This window comes from Ranitomeya imitator, chromosome 3 (assembly GCF_032444005.1).
Source record: "Ranitomeya imitator isolate aRanImi1 chromosome 3, aRanImi1.pri, whole genome shotgun sequence".
Taxonomy (NCBI): Eukaryota; Metazoa; Chordata; class Amphibia; order Anura; family Dendrobatidae; genus Ranitomeya; species Ranitomeya imitator.
The window spans coordinates 161,038,160-161,060,985 of NC_091284.1; the positions used below are offsets into that span (position 1 = coordinate 161,038,160).

Below are 22,826 nucleotides of genomic sequence, written 5' to 3' on the forward strand. Positions count from 1 at the left end.
AAAACCCCTCTGTCCAACGCCACTTCGGATTTCTGCACCTCTAACACTTCTGGTCTGCTGCCCCCTGCTGCCCGCGTGAGAACGATCACGGGCGCTGTGTGTTGGGAATGCCTGAAGCAAACGGTCAACAAGAGTTGATTGTTTGGTTGCTAATATTAGTCCCAAGTTGTCATGTGGCATAATATTTTGCAATTTGCCTTTATAGCGAGGATCAAGGAAGCAGGCCAACCAGTAATCGTCATCTTTCATCATTTTCGTAATGTTTGTGTCCCTTTTGAGGATACGTAAGGCATAATCCGCCATGTGTGCCAAAGTTCCAGTTGTCAAATCTGCGGTTGTGCTTGGTTGAGGGGCAGTTTCAAATCTACGTCACTTGTGTCCCTCAGAAACCCAGAACCCGGCCTTGCCACGCCACCAATTTCCAGTGGCCCCGGAGAAGCTTCCTCATTAAAAAAATACTCATCCCCATCATCCTCCTCGTCCTCCTCCTCCTGTTCGCCCGCTACCTCGTCCTGTACACTGCCCTGACCAGACAATGGCTGACTGTCGTCAAAGCTTTCCTCTTCCTCGGCTGCAGATGCCTGCTCCTTTATGTGCGTCAAACTTTGCATCAGCAGACGCATTAGGGGGATGCTCATGCTTATTATGGCGTTGTCTGCACTAACCAGCCGTGTGCATTCCTCAAAACACTGAAGGACTTGACACATGTCTTGTATCTTCGACCACTGCACACCTGACAACTCCATGTCTGCCATCCTACTGCCTGCCCGCGTATGTGTATCCTCCCACAAAAACATAACAGCCCGCTCTGTTCGCACAGTCTCTGAAGCATGTGCAGTGTTGAGTTCCACCTTGTTGCAACGTCTATGATTAGGCGATGCTGGGGAAGGTTCAAAGACCGCTGATAGGTCTGCATACGGCTGGAGTGTACGGGCGAACGGCGGATATGTGAGCAAAGTCCGTGCACTTTGAGGAGCAGGTCGGATAACCCCGGATAACTTTTCAGGAAGCACTGCACCACCAGGTTTAAGGTGTGAGCCAGGCAAGGAATGTGTTTCAGTTGGGAAAGGGAGATGGCAGCCATGAAATTCCTTCCGTTATCACTCACTACCTTGCCTGCCTCAAGATCTACTGTGCCCAGCCACGACTGCGTTTCTCTCTGCAAGAACTTGGACAGAACTTCCGCGGTGTGTCTGTTGTCGCCCAAACACTTCATAGCCAATACAGCCTGCTGACGCTTGCCAGTAGCTGCCCCATAATGGGACAACTGGTGTGCAACAGTGCCAGCTGCGGATGGAGTGGTTTGGCGACTGCGGTCTGTGGACGAGCTCTCGCTTCTGCAGAAGGACGAAGAGGAGGAGGAGGAGGAGGGGGTGCGAACACCTACAGCCAACTGTTTCCTAGACCGTGGGCTAGGCAGAACTGTCCCGAAATTGATGTCCCCTGTGGACCCTGCATCCACCACATTCACCCAGTGTGCCGTGATGGACATGTAACGTCCCTGGCCATGCCTACTGGTCCATGTATCTGTTGTCAGGTGCACCTTTGTACTCACAGATTGCCTGAGTGCATGGACGATGCACTCTTTAACATGCTTTTGGAGGGCTGGGATGGCTTTTCTTGAAAAGAAGTGTCGACTGGGTAGCTCGTAGCGTGGTACAGCGTAGTCCATCAGGGCTTTGAAAGCTTCACTTTCAACTAACCGGTAGGGCATCATCTCTAACGAGATTAGTCTAGCTATGTGGGCGTTCAAACCCTGTGTACGCGGATGCGAGGATAAGTACTTCCTTTTTCTAACCAGAGTCTCATGTAGGGTGAGCTGGACTGGAGAGCTGGAGATCGTGGAACTAGCGGGTGTGCCAGTGGACATGGCAGACTGAGAGACGGTTGGAGACGGTATTGTTTCCGCCTGTGCCCTAGATGCAGTGTTTCCTACTATGAAACTGGTGATTCCCTGACCCTGACTGCTTTGGCCTGGCAAAGAAACCTGCACAGATACTGCAGGTGGTGCGGAAAATGGTGGTCTTACAGTGACGGCAGGGATGTAGCGTTGCTGACTAGCTTCATTGGCCGAGGGTGCTACAACCTTAAGGGACGTTTGGTAGTTAGTCCAGGCTTGCAAATGCATGGTGGTTAAATGTCTATGCATGCAACTTGTATTGAGACTTTTCAGATTCTGACCTCTGCTTAAGGAAGTTGAACATTTTTGACAGATAACTTTGCGCTGATCAATTGGATGTTGTTTAAAAAAATGCCAGACTGCACTCTTTCGAGCCTCGGATTCCTTTTCAGGCATTGCAGACTGAGCTTTAACCGGATGGCCACGCTGTCCTCCAACAGTTTTTAGCTTTGCCACGCGTTTTGTCCCATCTACGGGTCCGGCAGATGGAACCTGTTGCGATGTTGATGCCTGCTGCGGCCCCTCCTCCTCCGCTTCAGAACTACTGCCGCCTGCACCCTGTTCCCCCAATGGCTGCCAATCGGGGTCAACAACTGGGTCATCTATAACCTCTTCTTCTAGCTCATGCGCAACTTCATCTGTGTCACCGTGTAAGTCGGTGGTAGAGCATTCGTGACGGGGCAACATAGTCTCATCAGGGTCTGATTCTGGATCAGTACCCTGCGAGGGCAATGTTGTGGTCTGAGTCAAAGGACCAGCATAGTAGTCTGGCTGTGGCTGTGCATCAGTGCACTCCATGTCAGATTCAATTTGTAATGGGCATGGCCTGTTAACTGCTTCACTTTCTAAGCCAGGGGCGGTATGTGTAAAGAGCTCCATGGAGTAACCCGTTGTGTCGCCTGCTGCATCCTTCTCTGTTGTTGTTTTTGCTGAAGAGGACAAGGAAGCGACTTGTCCCTGACCGTGAACATCCACTAACGACGCGCTGCTTTTATATTTACCAGTTTCAAAAGAGGAGGCAAAAGAGCCAGAGGCTGAGTCTGCAAGGTAAGCCAAAACTTGCTCTTGCTGCTCCGGCTTTAAAAGCGGTTTTCCTACTCCCAGAAAAGGGAGCGTTCGAGGCCTTCTGTAGCCAGACGACGAACCTGGCTCCACAGCTCCAGACTTAGGTGCAATTTTTTTTTTCCCACGACCACCTGATGCTCCACTACCACTACCATCATTACCAGCTGACAATGAACGCCCACGGCCACGACCTCTTCCACCAGACTTCCTCATTGTTTTCAAAACTTAACCAAAGTAACGGTATTTGTTGCTGTAAAACAACTTACACGGTGAGCTATAACTTCAGTATGATTTAGATATCCCTTTACAGGTGGGTGAGACTGCAAGGAAAATCAGGCACAATGTTTCACACTCTGTTTTCGGTGGCACCAAATGAGAGAGATGCCACACACGCAGGACTGTCACTCAAGCACAAATGTCAATATTGATCTCCCACTTTTTTTTTTTTTTTCAGGGAGAATTTAGAAACCCAATAAAAAAAAATAGGCTTTCTATGGCCCACTATTTGAGAGAGAGAGAGATGGCACACCCAGGAGTCAAGACTGGCACACAAGCAGAAAGGGCAATATTAATCTCCCACTGTTTTTTTTTATTTTTTCAGGGAGAATTTAGAAACAAAAAAAATAAATGATTTTTTCAGGGAGAATTTAGAAACCAAATAACAAAAAATGATTTTTTCAGGGAGAATTTAGAAACCAAATAAAAAAAAATAGGCTTTCTATGGCCCACTATTTGAGAGAGAGAGATGGCACACCCAGGAGTCAGGAGTGGCACACAAGCAGAAAGGGCAATATTAATCTCCCACTGATTTTTTTTTATTTTTTCAGGGAGAATTTAGAAACCAAAAAAAAAAAAATTAATAGGCTTTCTATGGCCCACTATTTGAGAGAGAGATGGCACACTCAGGACTGGCACACAAGCCCAAAGGCCAATATTAATCTCCCACTGTTTTTTTTTTCATGGAGAATTTATAAACCCCACAAAAAAAAACCAGAAAAATAAAAAGGCTTTCTATGGCCCACTATGTGAGAGAGATGGCACACACAGGGATGGCACTCTAGCAGAAATGCCAATCTTAATCTCCCACAACTTATTTTTTTAGGGAGAAAAAAAAATAAAAAACAGGGAGTGTCCAACAATTACTATCTACCTGCAGTAATCTCAGCCAGGTATGGCAGGCAGCAATAAGGAGTGGACTGATGCACAAATTAAATAAAAAGTGTGGACAAACAAACAAGATAGCTGTGCAGAAAGGAAGGAACAACAGGATTTGTGCTTTGAAAAAAGCAGTTGGTTTGCACAGCGGCGTACACACAGCAATGCAGCTATCAGGGAGCCTTCTAGGGCAGCCCAATGAGCTACAGAGCTGAGGAAAAAAAAATGTAGCTTCCACTGTCCCTGCAAACAAAAGGTGGTGTTGGACAGTGGAAATCGCTACATCACAAGCGGTTTGGTGGTTAATGGACCCTGCCTAACGCTATCCCTGCTTCTGACGAAACGGCAGCAACCTCTCTCTAGGCTCAGATCAGCAGCAGTAACTTGGCGGTCGGCGGGAACGCCTCTTTATAGCCCCTGTGACGCTGCAGACAGCAAGCCAATCACTGCAATGCCCTTCTCTAAGATGGTGGGGACCAGGACCTATGTCATCACGCTGCCCACACTCTGCGTTCACCTTCATTGGCTGAGAAATGGCGCTTTTAGCGTCATTGAAACGCGACTTTGGCACGAAAGTCGCGTACCGCATGGCCGACCCCGCACAGGGGTCGGATCGGGTTTCATGAAACCCGACTTTGCCAAAAGTCGGCGACTTTTGAAAATGAACGATCCGTTTCGCTCAACCCTAGTCTGTACTCACTCAGTGGAATGAATGTGCCCTGGCAGCAATTTTCAGAAAGGGTCTCTCTGAAGCCCTTAAGGATGTGATGGTGGGATTTCCCATGCCTGCTGGTCTGAATGAGTCTATGTCTTTGGCCATTCAGATCGATCGACGCTTGCGTGAGCTTAAAGCTGTGCACCATTTGGCGGTATTATCTGAGCATAGACCTGAGCCTATGCAATGTGATAGGACTTTGACCAGAGCTGAACGGCAAGAACACAGACGTCGGAATGGGCTGTGTTTTTACTGTGGTGATTCCACTCATGCTATCTCCGATTGTCCTAAGCGCACTAAGCGTTTCGCTAGGTCTGCTACCATTGGTACGGTTCAGTCGAAATTTCTTTTGTCCGTTACTCTGATTTGCTCTTTGTCATCCTATTCTGTTATGGCATTTGTGGATTCAGGCGCTGCCCTGAATTTGATGGACTTGGAGTATGCTAGGCGCTGTGGTTTTTTCTTGGAGCCCTTGCAGTATCCTATTCCATTGAGAGGAATTGATGCTACGCCTTTGGCCAAGAATAAGCCTCAGTACTGGACCCAATTGACCATGTGCATGGCTCCTGCACATCAGGAGGATATTCGCTTTTTGGTGTTGCATAATCTGCATGATGTGGTCGTTTTGGGGTTGCCATGGCTACAGGTCCATAATCCAGTATTGGATTGGAAATCTATGTCTGTGTCCAGCTGGGGTTGTCAGGGGGTACATGGTGATGTTCCATTTTTGTCTATTTCGTCATCCACCCCTTCTGAAGTCCCGGAGTTTTTGTCGGATTACCTGGATGTATTTGATGAGCCCAAATCCAGTGCCCTACCTCCTCATAGGGATTGTGATTGTGCTATCAATTTGATTCCTGGTAGTAAGTTTCCTAAGGGCCGACTGTTCAATTTATCTGTGCCAGAGCACGCCGCTATGCGGAGTTATGTAAAGGAATCCTTGGAGAAGGGTCATATTCGCCCGTCGTCGTCACCATTGGGAGCAGGGTTCTTTTTTGTGGCCAAGAAGGATGGTTCTTTGAGACCTTGTATTGATTACCGCCTTCTTAATAAGATCACAGTCAAATTTCAGTACCCTTTGCCGCTGCTGTCGGATTTATTTGCTCGGATTAAGGGGGCTAGTTGGTTCACCAAGATAGATCTTCGTGGTGCGTATAATCTTGTGCGTATTAAACAGGGCGATGAATGGAAAACAGCATTTAATACGCCCGAGGGCCATTTTGAGTACCTGGTTATGCCATTCGGGCTTTCCATCCTCAGACAAATGGCCAAACCGAACGTACTAATCAGACTTTGGAAACATATCTGAGATGCTTTGTTTCTGCTGATCAGGATGATTTAGTGTCCTTTTTGCCTTTGGCTGAGTTCGCCCTTAATAATCGGGCCAGCTCGGCTACTTTGGTTTCGCCGTTTTTCTGCAATTCTGGTTTCCATCCTCGTTTCTCTTCAGGGCAGGTTGAGTCTTCGGACTGTCCTGGTGTAGATACTGTGGTGGATAGGTTGCAGCAGATTTGGACTCATGTGGTGAACAATTTGACATTGTCCCAGGAGAAGGCTCAACGTTTCGCTAACCGCCGGCGCTGTGTGGGTCCCCGACTTCGTGTTGGGGATTTGGTTTGGTTGTCATCTCGTTATGTTCCTATGAAGGTTTCCTCTCCTAAGTTTAAGCCTCGTTTCATTGGTCCGTATAAGATTTCTGAAGTTCTCAATCCTGTGTCGTTTCGTTTGACCCTTCCAGCTTCTTTTGCCATCCATAATGTATTCCATAGGTCATTGTTGCGGAGATACGTGGCGCCTGTGGTTCCATCCGTTGATCCTCCTGCCCCGGTGTTGGTTGAGGGGGAGTTGGAGTATGTGGTGGAGAAGATTTTGGATTCTCGTATTTCGAGATGGAAACTCCAGTACCTGGTCAAGTGGAAGGGTTATGGTCAGGAAGATAATTCCTGGGTCTTTGCCTCCGATGTTCATGCTGCCGATCTGGTTCGTGCCTTTCATTTGGCTCGTCCTGGTCAGCCTGGGGGCTCTGGGGAGGGTTCGGTGACCCCTCCTCAAGGGGGGGTACTGTTGTGAATTCTGTTGTCAAGCTCCCTCCTGTGGTCATGAATGTTACTTCGGCTGGTTCTGTCCATGGGCTTCCTCTGGTGGTTGTGAGTGGAGCTGCGGCTTCTGAGTTTCCTTCCACAGGTGACGAGGTTAATTCGTTAGCTGGCTGCTCTATTTAACTCCACTTAGATCATTGCTCCATGCCACCTGTCAATGTTCCAGTATTGGTCTAGTTCTCTCCTGGATCATTCTTGTGACCTGTCTTCCCAGCTGAAGCTAAGTTCCTGCTTGTTTTTCTCTGGTTTGCTATTTTTCTGTCCAGCTTGCTATTTTGATTTTTTGTCTTGCTTGCTGGAAGCTCTGGGACGCAGAGGGAGCGCCCTCTGCATGGTCTTTTTGTAGTTTTTTGTGCTGACCGCAAAGTTACCTTTCCTATCCTCTGTCTGTTCAGTAAGTCGGGCCTCACTTTGCTAAATCTATTTCATCTCTGTGTTTGTAATTTTCATCTTTACTCACAGTCATTATATGTGGGGGGCTGCCTTTTCCTTTGGGGATTTTCTCTGAGGCAAGGTAGGCTTATTTTTCTATCTCTAGGGCTAGCTAGTTTCTTAGGCTGTGTCGAGTTGCATAGGGAGCGTTAGGAGCAATCCACGGCTATTTCTAGTGTGTGTGATAGGATTAGGGATTGCGGTCAGCAGAGTTCACACGTCTCAGAGCTCGTCCTATATTATTAGTAACTATCAGGTCATTCCGTGTGCTCTTAACCACCAGGTCCATTATTGTCCTTACCACCAGGTCATAACAGGTCCCCACCTGCAGAACCACTCCTTTATTGAGTGTGTCTTGATAATTGCTAATAATTTCCATCTGTTGACTATTTCATTTGCACAACAGCATGTGACATTAATTGTCAATCAGTGTTGCTTCCTAGGTGGACAGTTTTATTTCACAGAAGTTTGATTTACTTATGTGCTTGGACTTATATTCTGTTGTTTAAGTGCTCCCTTTATTTTTTTGAGCAGTGTATATATATATATATATATATATATATGTATGTATTTATATTTCCTACAGCGCTAGATAGCAGAAAAGCCAGTAATTCAATTGCCGGCTTTTGTAAGGTGACATTATATTTAGAAAAATTCCCACGCTCGAGTTCATATGAGTTTATACCAGCAGGGGGCGCAGCACCGCAAGTCTAGGTAGCTACATTCCCCTGCTTTCCATTCATTCCCCAATTTTTACAGGCAGGAGCAATAGCTGCATTAGCAGGCTCCTGTTTGAAAAATTATTTAACCCCATCAGATGGATTTACAGCGCGGAACAAGACTGAACGACGGAAGGTATGGGATATTGTTGATTTTTTATTTTAACTTTGTTTCAGGTGACAAAGGTCTTCAATTGGATTGAGAGTATAATAAACTATTACAACACCCTGTGTCTTTATTTCAATAAAATACTTTTTTCATAATGTGTGTGTGTTTTATTAACCATTTACTACTATTGGATTAATAATGGATAGGTGTCTTATTGACACCTCTCCATTTTTAACCTGGCTTAATGTCACCTTACAATAGCAAGGTGACATTAACCCTTTATTACCCCATATCCCACCACTACACGGGAGTGGGGAGAGAGTGGCCAAGTGCCAGAATAGGCGCATCTTACAGATGTGCCTTTTCTGGGGTGGCTAGGGGCAGATGTTTTTAGCCAGGGGGGGCCAATAACCATGGCCCCTCTCTAGGCTATTAATATCTGCCCTCAGTCACTGGCTTTACCATTCTGGCGGAGAAAACTGCGCGGGAGCCCACGCCAGTTTTTTCTGTGATTTAACCCTTTGTTTTAACAGAGTCCACAAATTTTGCACACATACACTTCTAACATTAGTAGTGAGGAATATGTAAAAAAATACGGGATATGAAATGGTTTACTGTATGTAAACCATGTCTCATATCCTGTCGGGTTTGGGAAGGAGATAGGAAAAGCAGGCAATTGAATTACCGGCTTTTCTGCTATCTAGCGCTGTATGAAATATACATATATATATGTGTCTCACTGACATATATATATATATATATATATATATATAGACTATATATATGTTTTAATGAATATTTGAGCCCATGGATTCATTGTATGCCTGTTTTGCAAGCCGGCGAGAAAATCTCGCTGTACGGATGCCATACGGATTACATACGGAGGATGACATGCGCAAAATACACTGCCACACCCTGCCTACGGATGACATACGGATCACTATTTTGGGAACATTTCTGCATATTAACGCCGTAAATAACGGACCGTATTTTCATACGCCTAGTGTGACGCCGACCTTAAAGTTTTGGCTGCTAATAAAAAAATGCAACTGAAAAACAGGTTAAAAGGATTTTATTATAGATAGTTAATCTGAATTCAGCCGAGAGTGATAAGTATTTTTAGGAGTTTATTTTTGTCACATCTCAACCAATTTTTCTTTTTTATCCTCAGAAAACCCCTTTAAGTATGTGTGAAAGAAATTTATAGTATGTTGCCTCATGTGTGAAAACAGATGTCCTACTTGAATCATTAGACAAACAAAGCTGTTTTTAGGTTGTTTGAAAATAGCTATGGATGTGTTTTGCTCTGATGTATCATAGTTTAATTAACTTGTGAATGAATTGGTTCACTTAGCTTAATACAGAGATTTGTTAGTAACAGTATAACAGATTGGTATAGCCCTGAATACTTACATTTCCATTTAAACAGCTCAAAAGCTTGCTCTGGATTAAAGTGCATGCCTTGTAATGTAAAAGACTTGACATTGTGGGTAATATATTGCTTTGTATTAGCAGTACCTATATTTTCTAAATGTGGATGTTTTTCATCTGTGCTGCTAGTTTCTCCTACTTATAGTAGTAAATATATTAGAACAACTGTTTTATAACCAAATTCTAGCATGTATAAATTAAAAGATGCACTAAAATTGAATTTTTTTATTAAAAGAAAAACCTGGTTTCTTTATTGCATGTTCAAAACCTACGGCATTAGGAGGAGTATAAAATATGCTGTATTTTTGTTTTTAAATTTAAAAGTGAATTATTATCTAATGTGTGAAAAATGAAGAAAATGAACATTTTAAAGAAAATACTAAATCTAAATTACATTAATTCATTACAATGCTTAGACCAGAGTTCCCAACTAGAGTTCCCATAAATCCAAGATTTGCTTGTTATGATTAAGGCAAACTGATTTTAGCATGCTAAAATGTGCTTTTAACCCTTTAACCCCAGAGCTTTTTTCACTCCCCTCCTTCCCTGAGCCATAACTTTTTTTATTTTTCCGTCAATATGGCCATGTGAGGGCATATTTTTTGCGAAACGATTTGTAATTTTGAACGACACCATTGGTTTTACCCTGTCGTGTACTAGAAAACAAGAAAAAAATGTCCAAGTGCAGTGAAATTGCAAAAAAAGTGCAATCGCACACTGTTTTTTTGTTTAGCTTTTTTGCTAGGTTCAATAAATGCTAAAACTGACCACCTGCCATTATAATTCCCCAGGTCATTACGAGTTCATAGACACCAAGAATATTTAGGTTCTTTTTTTCTAATTGGTGAAAAAAAATCCAAACTTTGCTAAAATAAAAAAAAAAGTGCAATATTCCGATACCCGTATCGCCTACATTTTTCGTGATCTTGGGTTGGGTGAGGACTTATTTTTTACACATTGAGCTGACTTTTAATTAATATAATTTTGGTGCTGATACGTTCTTTTGATCAACCGTTATTGCATTTTAATGGAATGTCGCAGCAACCTGAAAAGCGTAATTCTGTCATTTTGACTTTTTTATCGCTATGCCGTTTAGCAATCAAGTAAATCCTTTTTTTTATTGATAGATCGGGCGATTCTGAATGCGGCAATACAAAATATGGGTAGGTTTGATTTTTTTTATTGTTTTATTTTGAATGTTGTGAAAGGGGGTGATTTGAACTTTTTATTTTTTTATTTTTTTTTCATATTTTTAAAAACATTTCTTGTTTAACTGTTGCCATTCTTCAATAGCCTCCATGAGTAAATGGTAAAATATTATCACTAAGGCTACATTCACATTAGCGTTGCGCCGCTGTGCGTCGGCGACGCAACGCGCGACGCACGCTAAAACGCGCGCGTTTTGCGACGCGTGCGTCGTTTTCCGACAAAAATCGGATGCACAGAAAATGCTACATGTAGCGTTTTCTTGCGTCCGACGCTAGCGTCGGAAACGACGCACGTGGCGAAAAACGCCACCAAAACGACGCACGCGTCCCCTATGTTAAACATAGGGGCGCGTCGCCGCTGCGTCGCCGCTGCGTCGCCGCTGCGTCGCCGGCGCAACAGCGACGCACATTGGCGGAACGCCAATGTGAACGTAGCCTTATCCTTTCACAAGGTTATCGCCACCGCAGCTTCTGGCTGGCTTCCTCCTCTTGGCTTCAGTCTGCTTATCTTCAGTCTTCACTCATATGCCTCCTACATTGGCTAGGAGAAGGAGGCAATGGAGCATTTGGTGGAAATCTGCAGGGTGACAGATGAGGTTATAGTTGACATTGAGTATATATTTTTTTTAAGCCCTTTGCGGACCTTAAAAGGGTCCTGAAAAATTCAAAGCAAATGTGATTAGGTTTGAATCAGTTGCTTATCTCTAATCTATTCCTTTTGTTTTTAAGATTTTAGCATTCAGTCTTTGTGGATATGGTTTATCTTAACTTTGAACTATAAAAATAATGTATTTTCAGTATTAAACTTTGCAACATTTTTTGCTAATTTGGAACTAATTAGGGGGCAGGTCACTGAGGGATCAGTGACCTGTCAACAGTCTGCATTATGAATATCTAATCAGAGCACCACATGAAGATCCCCCCACAGGCCCCCCCAGGAGCACGAGCATATCATTAACTCAAAACTGAAAATAAAGATTAAAAAACAACCATAAGATGGTTTTCATCAGCCAATGTATCACTTTAATCAGTATAAAGGTGTCATAACCTGACACTGTTTGTAGGATACTATGCACAATCCTGACGATAGGTTCCTTTTAAAGGGATATCATAGTTTTACAGCATTTTACAAGTTCTTTTCAAAATTGAACTAGACAATGAAAGTTTTAAGAATTGATTTATTAGAAAATAACTCAAATATTCATTATAAAATTACTAAAGGTTACATAGAGAAACTGCAACTTCATAACTTTTACTTGCTCACACGAAAACAGTAATATTATTGTCTCTATGCCTTTCCAATGTAGATTTGACTGCATTACATACATCATCCACATTGTATTTCTCCTGCAGATTACATAAGATTTTAATTTAAAATAATTGCATTTTTTTTAAAACCATTCCCCTGTCAAAATTGTGCTTTCTTTTTGTGTATGGATTATACTCATTTTAAATTTTGAAAGATCCACTTATCTTTATTGTGTAAATAAAAGTAGCATTAAAATGTTGGAATTTGTTCTGCATCTTGATGAAGTTGCTCAAAGTCTGTGATGATTTATTTCTGAGTGCAAAATGTATTCAAAACAATGCTAATAGGCTATATCACACACTGATATCACAGTTTATCCTCCAAAACTGTTTTCCATTCTAAATTAGGTGGCAGGAAAATTCTGTAAGGCAAATTACTGAGTTTTTAAAAAAAAAAATGCTGCAAGCTGACATTGCATTGAGAGTTTAACTGGAACTTTTTCATTTTGCTTTGGTACACATTAGGCAAAATTTGGCAAAATCTTTCAAGGTCAGTGTTTTTTTTTCAACCTTTTGCAGGTCACTTTCTTTTCCAGTCACCCTTGCTAGTCCTTGGCTGCTGTCCATACCTACATGCTTCTGTCTCACCCTGTCTCCGGCCCAGTGTTAATTCTAGGCTAGGGCATCAGGTGTTTTTTTTTTCCAGGGGCCTACTTGTGACCAGAAGTGCTGACCTAGAAAGAATACCAGGCTGTGGTTTGTAGCTGCAGGTCCCGGAGATCCCTGCTAATGTAAAGATAACTCCAGAGTCTACTCATGGACAGAAACCCTTGCTTGGTGAAAACCAGGCAGGAATTGTGAAGCACTAGGAACTAAAGAATAGGCAGAGAGAAGCTGGAGGGACTGATAGGTTAGCTCTGAGGAAATATTTTTTTCATCTTTAACATCTTATGTTTTTACGCTTTGGGGTCTAGAGAACCCACAGAGCATAACTAGCTAAAATAATAAACACTGCATAAGATCTATGACAATCAAATTTCCTAGTAAAATGTGGACAACAGGCAAATTTGAATTTTTCACATTCTCTCATTGCTATCATGAGGTATATATTAATAGAACATAACTATGCAAATTGCCTCTTCAGAGAAAAAGAGGATTTAAGTTTTTTTCTGGCATGCGCAGTTTGCGCTGCCCTTCGAACTTACAGCGCATGCCTCGGGGACGTTTATGAAGGAAATGGAGGCAGCGTCTGGCGCACGGAGGCCCTGAGTGACGGCTGGGAGGCGTTTGTGTCAGAGGGAAAACACATGCCCCCTGACAAATTCAGGTTTGAGGGGCACATTATAAAAGAGAGTATTTCAGCGTTTGCAGGGAACTGAACTAAAAGAGCCACCTTGACAGAATGCAGCATTAGTGCTGCACAAGGTGGCTCTTTTAGTTAAAAACACCTGGGGGGGACAGGTTCCCTTTATAGGATTTGGGCTTGAATATAAAGCTAAGTAGGCATAACACTTTGTATACCAATACACCCCTCAACATTGCAATTACAACACAAAAAAGGAAATGTCCTGGAATTATGAAAATCACATGATCAATAGACATGGAATGAGCAAAAAATAAAACAATGGTAACATTTTCGAAATATCTTTATTTATTTGATATGGAGATTGAGCACCAAATGTAGAAATATGTGCAATTGCACATGTCAAGTTAAATGTTACACACCAAGTTTCACACTTAAAACTATGCCTACTTAAACCATTAGAAGGCATTGGTGTACTAACAAGACATCCAGCTGCACATGACATTCCCTCGTAAAGGCCTTTCCGTAGTTTTACCCATAGTGTCTTAGCCGGTTAAAAGAATGGTGTGTTGTGATCCGTTGTGAACTGCAAGTTAAATTACACATTACATACCAAATCTTAGATGTTAAACTGTACCTATACATAACATCAGAAGGAATTTGTAAGACATTAGGCGATGATCAAGATGCCCAGCTGCATGTGTTCTATTGATCTCACACCAATTTTCTCAAAGGCTTCCATGGCGCAAAGCAAGATAGCAATGGTGTCTTGAATGGAGGTCAACCCTCTTTAGTGATGAGTCACACTTTTGTCTTGGATGTAATGATATTGGTCTGGGGAACACATGGGCAATGCTATTAAGAGGCCTTCACGAGAGAAAATAAGAGTATAACAGAAGCTGTTTTTCAACATGACAACTCCAAGACACATGTTGTTGGCACTAGGGTTGAGCGACTTTTACTTTTTTAGGGTCGAGTCGGGTTTCGCGAAACCCGACTATCTCAAAAGTCGAGTCGAGTGAAATCGGCCGATTATGGCGAAAAGTCGGGGATCGACCGAAACACGAAACCCAATGCAAGTCAATGGTTCATTCTCTCTCTCTCTCTCTCTCTCTCCTCCGTCGCTGAACAGAAAAGCTGGTGTTACACATTGCAAACCGCTACAGCGCACAAGCGACAAGATGGCGATAGGCGTCCACGCCCCTAAGACCTATGTCATCACTCTGCCCACGCTCCTTTATTGGCTGAAAAAATGGTGCCAAACGCATCATACGAAACGCGACTTTGGCGCGAAGATCGCCGACCGCATGGCCGATCCCACACTAGGATCGGGTCGGGTTTCATGAAACCCGACTTTGCCAAAAGTCGGAGACTTTTGAATTTGTCCGATCCGTTTCGCTCAAGCCTAGTTGGCACAATGAAAGCAGCTTATAAGATCTAAATGTGGTTTCATGACCTGTAGTATCTTTGGACTTGTCTCCTATTGAGCACATCAGGAATGTTATTGGTCAGCAAATGGAAAGAGAGCTACCAGCAGTGGATTTTGATGCAATTTTGGACTTAAGAGCATTCAGCTTGGTAGATAATTTCTCTGACAACCAATAATTAACTCATTGATAGCATGCCAAGTCATGTAAGTGCATAAATGAGTAAATGAAAACGTTTTTTAAATTTTGTTTCCATTTTTGTCATCATTTGCATATTATTGACAGTGCTATCAAGCCTATGATTTCCATATTTTCATAATTTCATGAGTTTTCTTTCCTAGTGTTGCAATTTCAATTGTTAGAAGTGTAAATTATGTTGTAAATAGATGGCATGTCAGATAATCAGAGATCTATTTTATTTTGTGCTTTTTTATATATAATTATTATTATTGTATGCTTTTGTTATTAAAAGTTTAAAACTAATATGGGGCGGCATTTACAGTATGTTATTTTTTTTGTCTGGCTGTTTAAGAAAACTTAAAAACTCAGATGAAAGATAACAGGAGGTAATAACCTTGAAATCAGAGCTAGCTGCATTTGGTAGATTACATTTGAAGCATTACCTTTGCTATGGTATAGAGCTGCAAATTATAGGTTTAATTCAGTATTGACTTTTGTAAACATCCAACATACCTGTGCTATATTTTATACATTAGCACTTCCATTGTGCAGAGATGGAACAATTTGACATTTGTAGGCTACCTAATGTTTTTTTTTGAAGAACTAATATAGCTTCACATTGAGACACTGCAGATCAGAAGAAAAGAAAATGTTCAGACAATGAGCAAGACATTTTCAGACCTAAACTTACTTGGTTTTTTTTTCATTAATAGTTATAAAATTTTTCAGGTATTTTTTGATAGACAATAATGATTTATGTACTAATGCATTATATAAGTGATTAACAGCTTGCATTTTGAAGTTCGTCAAGGGGTTTAAATAAGAGAAACTTAAAGTTTATTAAATATGGCATTTATTATTATTATTATTATTATTATTTTATTCATTTTAGAGCACCATTGATTTCATGGTGCATGAGAACTACATTCAAAATTAGGAACCCACCAACACCATCTCTGATGCTCTTTTCATAAATTTTGACACTCCACTTCCTCAGTATTTACAATTTTATATTTAACTAGCTGAAGAGCCCGGCGTTGCCTGGGCATAGTAAATATCTGTGGTTAGTTATAGCACCTCACTTCTCTTATTTTCCCATCACGCCTCTCATTTTCCCAATCACATCTTTCATTTTCCCCCTCACATCTCTCATTTTCTCCCTCACACCTCTTAATTTTCTCCCTCACTCCTCTAATTCCCCCCTAACACTTGTCATTTCAACCTCACATCTGTCATTTTCTGATCACTCCACTATTTTTCCTCACTCCTCTCATTTTGCACTCACACCTTTTCATTTTCACCTCACACTTCTCATTTTCACCTCATCACCTCAGTATATACATGTTTGTCATCTCCCTTATATATAGTATACATCTGTATGTCATCTCCTGTATATAGTATATACCTGTATGTCATCTCCCCTGTATATAGTATATACCTGTTGTGTGTCATCTCCCCTATATATAGTATATACCTGAATGTCATCTCCTTCTGTATATAGTATATACCTGTATGTCATCTCCTCCTGTATATAGTATATACCTGTGTGTCATCTCCCCTGTATATAGTACATATCTGAGTGTCATCTCCTCCTGCATATAGTATATACCTGCATGTAATCTTCTATATATAGCATATACCTGTATGTCATCTCCTCCTTTATATAGTATATACCTGTATGTCATCTCCTCCTGTATATATATGTACCTATATGTCATCTCCTCCTCTATATAGTATATACCTGTGTGTCATCTCTCCTGTATATAGTATATATCTGTGTCATCTCCCCTGTATATAGTATATACCTGTGTGTCATCTCCTCCTGTATTAGACCTCGTTCACACGTTATTTGCTCAGTATTTTTACCTCAGTATTTGTAAGCTAAATTGGCAGCCTGATAAATCCCCAGCCAACAGGAAGCCCTCCCCCTGGCAGTATATATTAGCTCACACATACACATAATAGACAGGTCATGTGACTGACAGCTGCCGTATTTCCTATATGGTGCAATTGTTGTAGTTTGTCTGCTTATTAATCAGATTTTTATTTTTGAAGGATAATACCAGACTTGTGTGTGTTTTAGGGCGAGTTTCGTTTGTCAAGTTGTGTGTGTTGAGTTGCGTGTGGCGACATGCATGTAGCGACTTTTGTGAGATGAGTTTTGTGTGGCAACATGCGTGTAGCAACTTTTTGTGTGTCGAGTTGCATGTGACAGGTTAGTGTAGCAAGTTGTGTGCAGCAAGTTTTGCGCATGGCGAGTTTTGCGCGTTGCGAGTATTATGTGTGGTGCCTTTTGAGTATGTGCAAGTTTTGTGTGAGGCAACTTTTGCATGTGTTGCAACTTTTGTGCATGTGGCAATTTTTCCGCGTGTGCAAGTTTTGCGTGTGGCGAGTTTTTCATAAGGAGAATTTTGCACTTGTGGCGAGTTTTGCAAGAGCCTAGTTTTTGCATGTGGCGAGTTCTGCGCGTGGCGAGTTTTGAGTGGCGACTTTTGTGTTTTGACTTTTATGTGGCAAGGTTGGTGTATTTGTGGTGAAATGTGTGCTGAGGGTAATATGTGTTCAAGCACGTGGTAGTGTGTGGCGCATTTTGTGTGTGTTCATATCCCCGTGTGTGGTGAGTATCCCATGTCGAGGCCCCACCTTAGCAACTGTACGGTATATACTCTTTGGCGCCATCGCTCTCATTCTTTAAGTCCCCCTTGTTCACATCTGGCAGCTGTCAATTTGCCTCCTACACTTTTCCTTTCATTTTTTCCCATTATGTAGATAGGGGCAAAATTGGTGAATTGGAAAGCGCGGGGTTAAAATTTCACCTCACAACATAGCCTATGACGCTCTCGGGGTCCAGACGTGTGACTGTGCAAAATTTTGTTGCTGTAGCTGCGACGCTTCCAACACTTATTCTTTCACTTTTTCCCCATTATGTAGATAGGGGCAAAATTGTTTGGTGAATTGGAACGCGCGGGGTTAAAATTTCACCTCACAACGAAGCCTATGACGCTCTCAGGGTCCCGACGTGTGACTGTGCAAAATTTTGTTTCTGTAGCTGCGACGCCTCCAACACTTTTCCTTTCACTTTTTTCCCCATTATGTAGATAGGGGCAAAATTGTTTGGTGAATTGGAAAGCGCGGGGTTAATATTTCACCTCACAACATAGCCTATGACGCTCTCGGGGTCCAGACGTGTGACTGTGCAAAATTTTGTTGCTGTAGCTGCGACGCTTCCAACACTTTTCCTTTCACTTTTTTCCCCATTATGTAGATAGGGGCAAAATTGTTTGGTGAATTGGAACACGCGGGGTTAAAATTTCACCTCACAATATAGCCTATGATGCTCTCGGGGTCCAGACATGTGACTTTGCAAAATTTTGTGGCTGTAGCTGCGACGCCTCCAACACTTTTCCTTTCACTTTTTCCCCATTATGTAGATAGGGGCAAAATTGTTTGGTGAATTGGAACGTGTGGGGTTAAAATTTCACCTCACAACGTAGCCTATGATGCTCTCAGGGTCCAGACGTGTGACTGTGCAAAATTTTGTTTCTGTAGCTGCGACGCCTCCAACACTTTTCCTTTCACTTTTTTCCCCATTATGTAGATAGGGGCAAAATTGTTTGGTGAATTGGAACACGCGGGGTTAAAATTTCGCCTCACAATATAGCCTATGATGCTCTCGGGGTCCAGACATGTGACTGTGCAAAATTTTGTGGCTGTAGCTGCGACGGTGCAGATGCCAATCCCGGACATACACACACACATACACACACACACACACACACACATTCAGCTTTATATAGTAGACTAGCTGAAGAGCCCGGCGTTGCCTGGGCATAGTAAATATCTGTGGTTAGTTATAGCACCTCACTTCTCTTATTTTCCCATCACGCCTCTCATTTTCCCAATCACATCTTTCATTTTCCCCCTGACATCTCTCATTTTCTCCCTCACACCTCTCATTTTCTCCCTCACTCCTCTCATTCCCCCCTAACACTTGTCATTTCAACCTCACATCTGTCATTTTCTGATCACTCCACTCTTTTTCCTCACTCCTCTCATTTTGCACTCACACCTTTTCATTTTCACCTCATCACCTCAGTATATACATGTTTGTCATCTCCCTTATATATAGTATACATCTGTATGTCATCTCCTGTATATAGTATATACCTGTATGTCATCTTCCCTGTATATAGTATATACCTGCTGTCATCTCCCCTATATATAGTATATACCTGAATGTCATCTCCTTCTATATATAGTATATACCTGTATGTCATCTCCTCCTGTATATAGTATATACCTGTGTGTCATCTCCCCTGTATATAGTATATATCTGTGTCATCTCCTCCTGTATATAGTATATACCTGCATGTCATCTTCTACATATAGCATATACCTGTATGTCATCTCCTCCTGTATATAGTATATACCTGTATGTCATCTCCTCCTGTATATATATGTACCTGTATGTCATCTCCTCCTCTATATAGTATATACCTGTGTGTCATCTCTCCTGTATATAGTATATACCTGTGTGTCATCTCCTCCTGTATTAGACCTCGTTCACACGTTATTTGCTCAGTATTTTTACCTCAGTATTTGTAAGCTAAATTGGCAGCCTGATAAATCCTCAGCCAACAGGAAGCCCTCCCCCTGGCAGTATATATTAGCTCACACATACACATAATAGACAGGTCATGTGACTGACAGCTGCCGTATTTCCTATATGGTTCATTTGTTATATTTTGTCTGCTTATTGATCAGATTTTTATTTTTGAAGGATAATACCAGACTTGTGTGTGTTTTAGGGCGAGTTTCGTTTGTCAAGTTGTGTGTGTTGAGTTGCGTGTGGCGACATGCATGTAGCGACATTTGTGAGATGAGTTTTGTGTGGCAACATGCGTGTAGCAACTTTTTGTGTGTCGAGTTGCATGTGACAGGTTAGTGTAGCAAGTTGTGTGCAGCAAGTTTTGCGCATGGCGAGTTTTGCACGTGGCGAGTTTTATGTGTGGTGCCTTTTGAGTATGTGCAAGTTTTGTGTGAGGCAACTTTTGCATGTGTTGCAACTTTTGTGCATGTGGCAATTTTTCCGCGTGTGCAAGTTTTGCGTGTGGCGAGTTTTCCATGAGGTGAGTTTTGCACTTGTGGCGAGTTTTGCAAGAGCCTAGTTTTTGCATGTGGCGAGTTCTGCGCGTGGCGAGTTTTGAGTGGAGACTTTTGTGTTTTGACTTTTATGTGGCGAGGTTGGTGTATTTGGGGTGAAATGTGTGCTGAGGGTAATATGTGTTCAAGCATGTGGTAGTGTGTGGCGCATTTTGTGTGTGTGTTCATATCCCCGTGTGTGGTGAGTATCCCATGTCGGGGCCCCACCTAAGCAACTGTACGGTATATACTCTTTGGCGCCATCGCTCTCATTCTTTAAGTCCCCCTTGTTCACATCTGGCAGCTGTCAATTTGCCTCCTACACTTTTCCTTTAATTTTTTCCCATTATGTAGATAGGGGCAAAATTGTTTGGTGAATTGGAAAGCGCGGGGTTAAAATTTAACCTCACAACATAGCCTATGACGCTCTCGGGGTCCAGACGTGTGACTGTGCAAAATTTTGTGGCTGTAGCTGCGACGCCTCCAACACTTTTCCTTTCACTATTTTCCCCATTATGTAGATAGGGGCAAAATTGTTTGGTGAATTGGAACGCGCGGGGTTAAAATTTCGCCTTACAACATAGCCTATGACGCTCTCGGGGTCCAGACATGTTACAGTGCAAAATTTTGTGGCTGTAGCTACGACGGTGCAGATGCCAATCCCGGACATACACACATACACACACACACACACACACATTCAGCTTTATATATTAGATAATAATAATGAAGGAATTAATTTAATTGGCTGTCATTTGTTCACAAATTCTCCCCAGTAAAAGATAACCTTGATTCACCACAAATAAAAGGAAAATATCACAAAAGGTCCTGATATAAAGAGTTTAGTTGGTTGAGTTGCGATGTCGTCTCTCTTTACACGAGTATACCGCATGATATAGCTATGCAAGCTGTCGAGTTTCATCTAAAAGACTATGGCGAATACTCGGAGGATTTGATTAATTTTTCTTTGCAGGTTTTATCCTTCCTTATGCAGAATAATATTTTTTCGTTTGACAATGAAATATATGTCCAGAAGTCGGGAGTCCCTATGGGAGCTAAATACTTACCATCTTTGGCCAATTTAAGCATGGCATATTGGGAGCAGAAATTTATGTTCTCTGCCGATAATCCTTTTGTTGAATACATCTCCTGGTATGGCAGATACATCGATGACACCCTCATTATTTGGGGGGGCGATGTGTCTGCCATACCGGAATTTGTAGAATACATTAATTCTAATGATTGCGGTATTAGGTTCACTTTTGTTTGTGATCAGTTTAATATTTCATTTTTGGATTTGGATCTGTGCGGATGTGTTGGGGAGAAAATTATAAGTAAGACGCATACAAAACCCATTAGTGGGAACACATTGCTGCACGCGGAGAGTAGCCATCCAGCCCACACAATTAGATCCATACCTGTGGGAGAATTTATTAGGTCTAAACGTAATTGCAGTAGGGAGGAAGATAGACAGAAGGAATTTAATAAATTAGATAACAAATTTAAAACTCGTAAATACCCTAGTTGGACTTTGAGAAGAGCCACAAACATAGTCAATGGAAAACGGAGGGAGGATTTATTAGTTCCAAATAGTGATAATCTACTAAGAAAGAAAAAGTATGACAAAAAAACCTTATGTGTGTTTGCAATTCTCCTCCCAATTCAATAAAATCAAAGGTATTATCAACAGGAGATTATCTATCCTACATGAGGATGTAATATTGTCGGATATTTTGAAGGATGGAATAAATGTGGTAACGAGAAGGGCACGTACTATTGGTGATTCAATCGCCCCAAATTCTTCCTCCTCTTTTTCTAATAAAACTAGATCCAGTACATGGCTGGAATGTATAGGCTTTTTTTTAGATGCGGGACTTCTGCATGTAGCACCTGTGCACATATACAATTAGGTAACATTTTTCAGAATTCCGATAATACCAAAGAGTACAAAATAAATAGTTTCATAAATTGCCATACGAAAAATGTGGTGTACAAGGTAGATTGCATATTATGCCGGATCTCTTATATAGGGTGTACGTCACGTAAATTAAAAACTTGAATAACTGAACACATTAGAGACGCTATTAACCCTAATATAAGAAATATAAATAAAAATATTTCTATGGTATCGAGACATTTTAATTTGCAACATAATGGGGATATCACTGCTCTAAGGGTGCAGGGTATTGAGAAAGTGTATATGTCACATTGTGGAGGAGATTCAAGGAGACGCCTGCTCACTAGAGAGGCTTTTTGGATCTACAATCTAAATACTCGTTATCCTGCAGGCATGAACAAGAAAAGTGAAATCATGTATCACTATTGTTAGTGTTTTAGTATGTTGTGTATGTTATAGTCTATTTTTTAATATGTTTAGACATCTGTAGCTCTAGGACCTTACGAACCTGTCATGTGATGTGGGGGGCGTGTCTTAAACCTGTATGGGAGATATAGCGCGCTCATTCCTGGAGCTGCATGGGCATGAGTAAGACCGCTATAGGTCGAAACGCGTAGCCGTATTCTTACAATCACCTGTATGGTCCACTTTTTGTAAGAAATTTTTCTGCTTTTATTGCCACTTTGGATTAATAAAATTTGCAACTTTTTATCCATCTTGCTGGAGCTGGAGTGTCTACTTTGCTGGAAATATCAAAATAATGTTGGCCTGAGTGGTTTTGTAAGCCACTATTATG

General features: G+C 41.9%; 1 protein-coding gene across 3 annotated transcripts in view; it reads left to right on the forward strand.

Moving 5' to 3' along the window:
- STS (steroid sulfatase) overlaps nucleotides 1-22,826 on the forward strand; it is a 514,463-nt gene that overhangs the window by 375,526 nt on the left and 116,111 nt on the right. For 2 of the 3 annotated variants that reach the window (XM_069761574.1, XM_069761576.1), the window contains one exon: nucleotides 10,753-10,788. The exons of the other annotated variant lie outside the window; for it this stretch is intronic. In XM_069761574.1, the coding sequence (XP_069617675.1) occupies nucleotides 10,753-10,788 (36 nt within the window). The remainder of the gene's footprint in view (nucleotides 1-10,752; nucleotides 10,789-22,826) is intronic. 3 annotated transcript variants of the gene reach the window in all.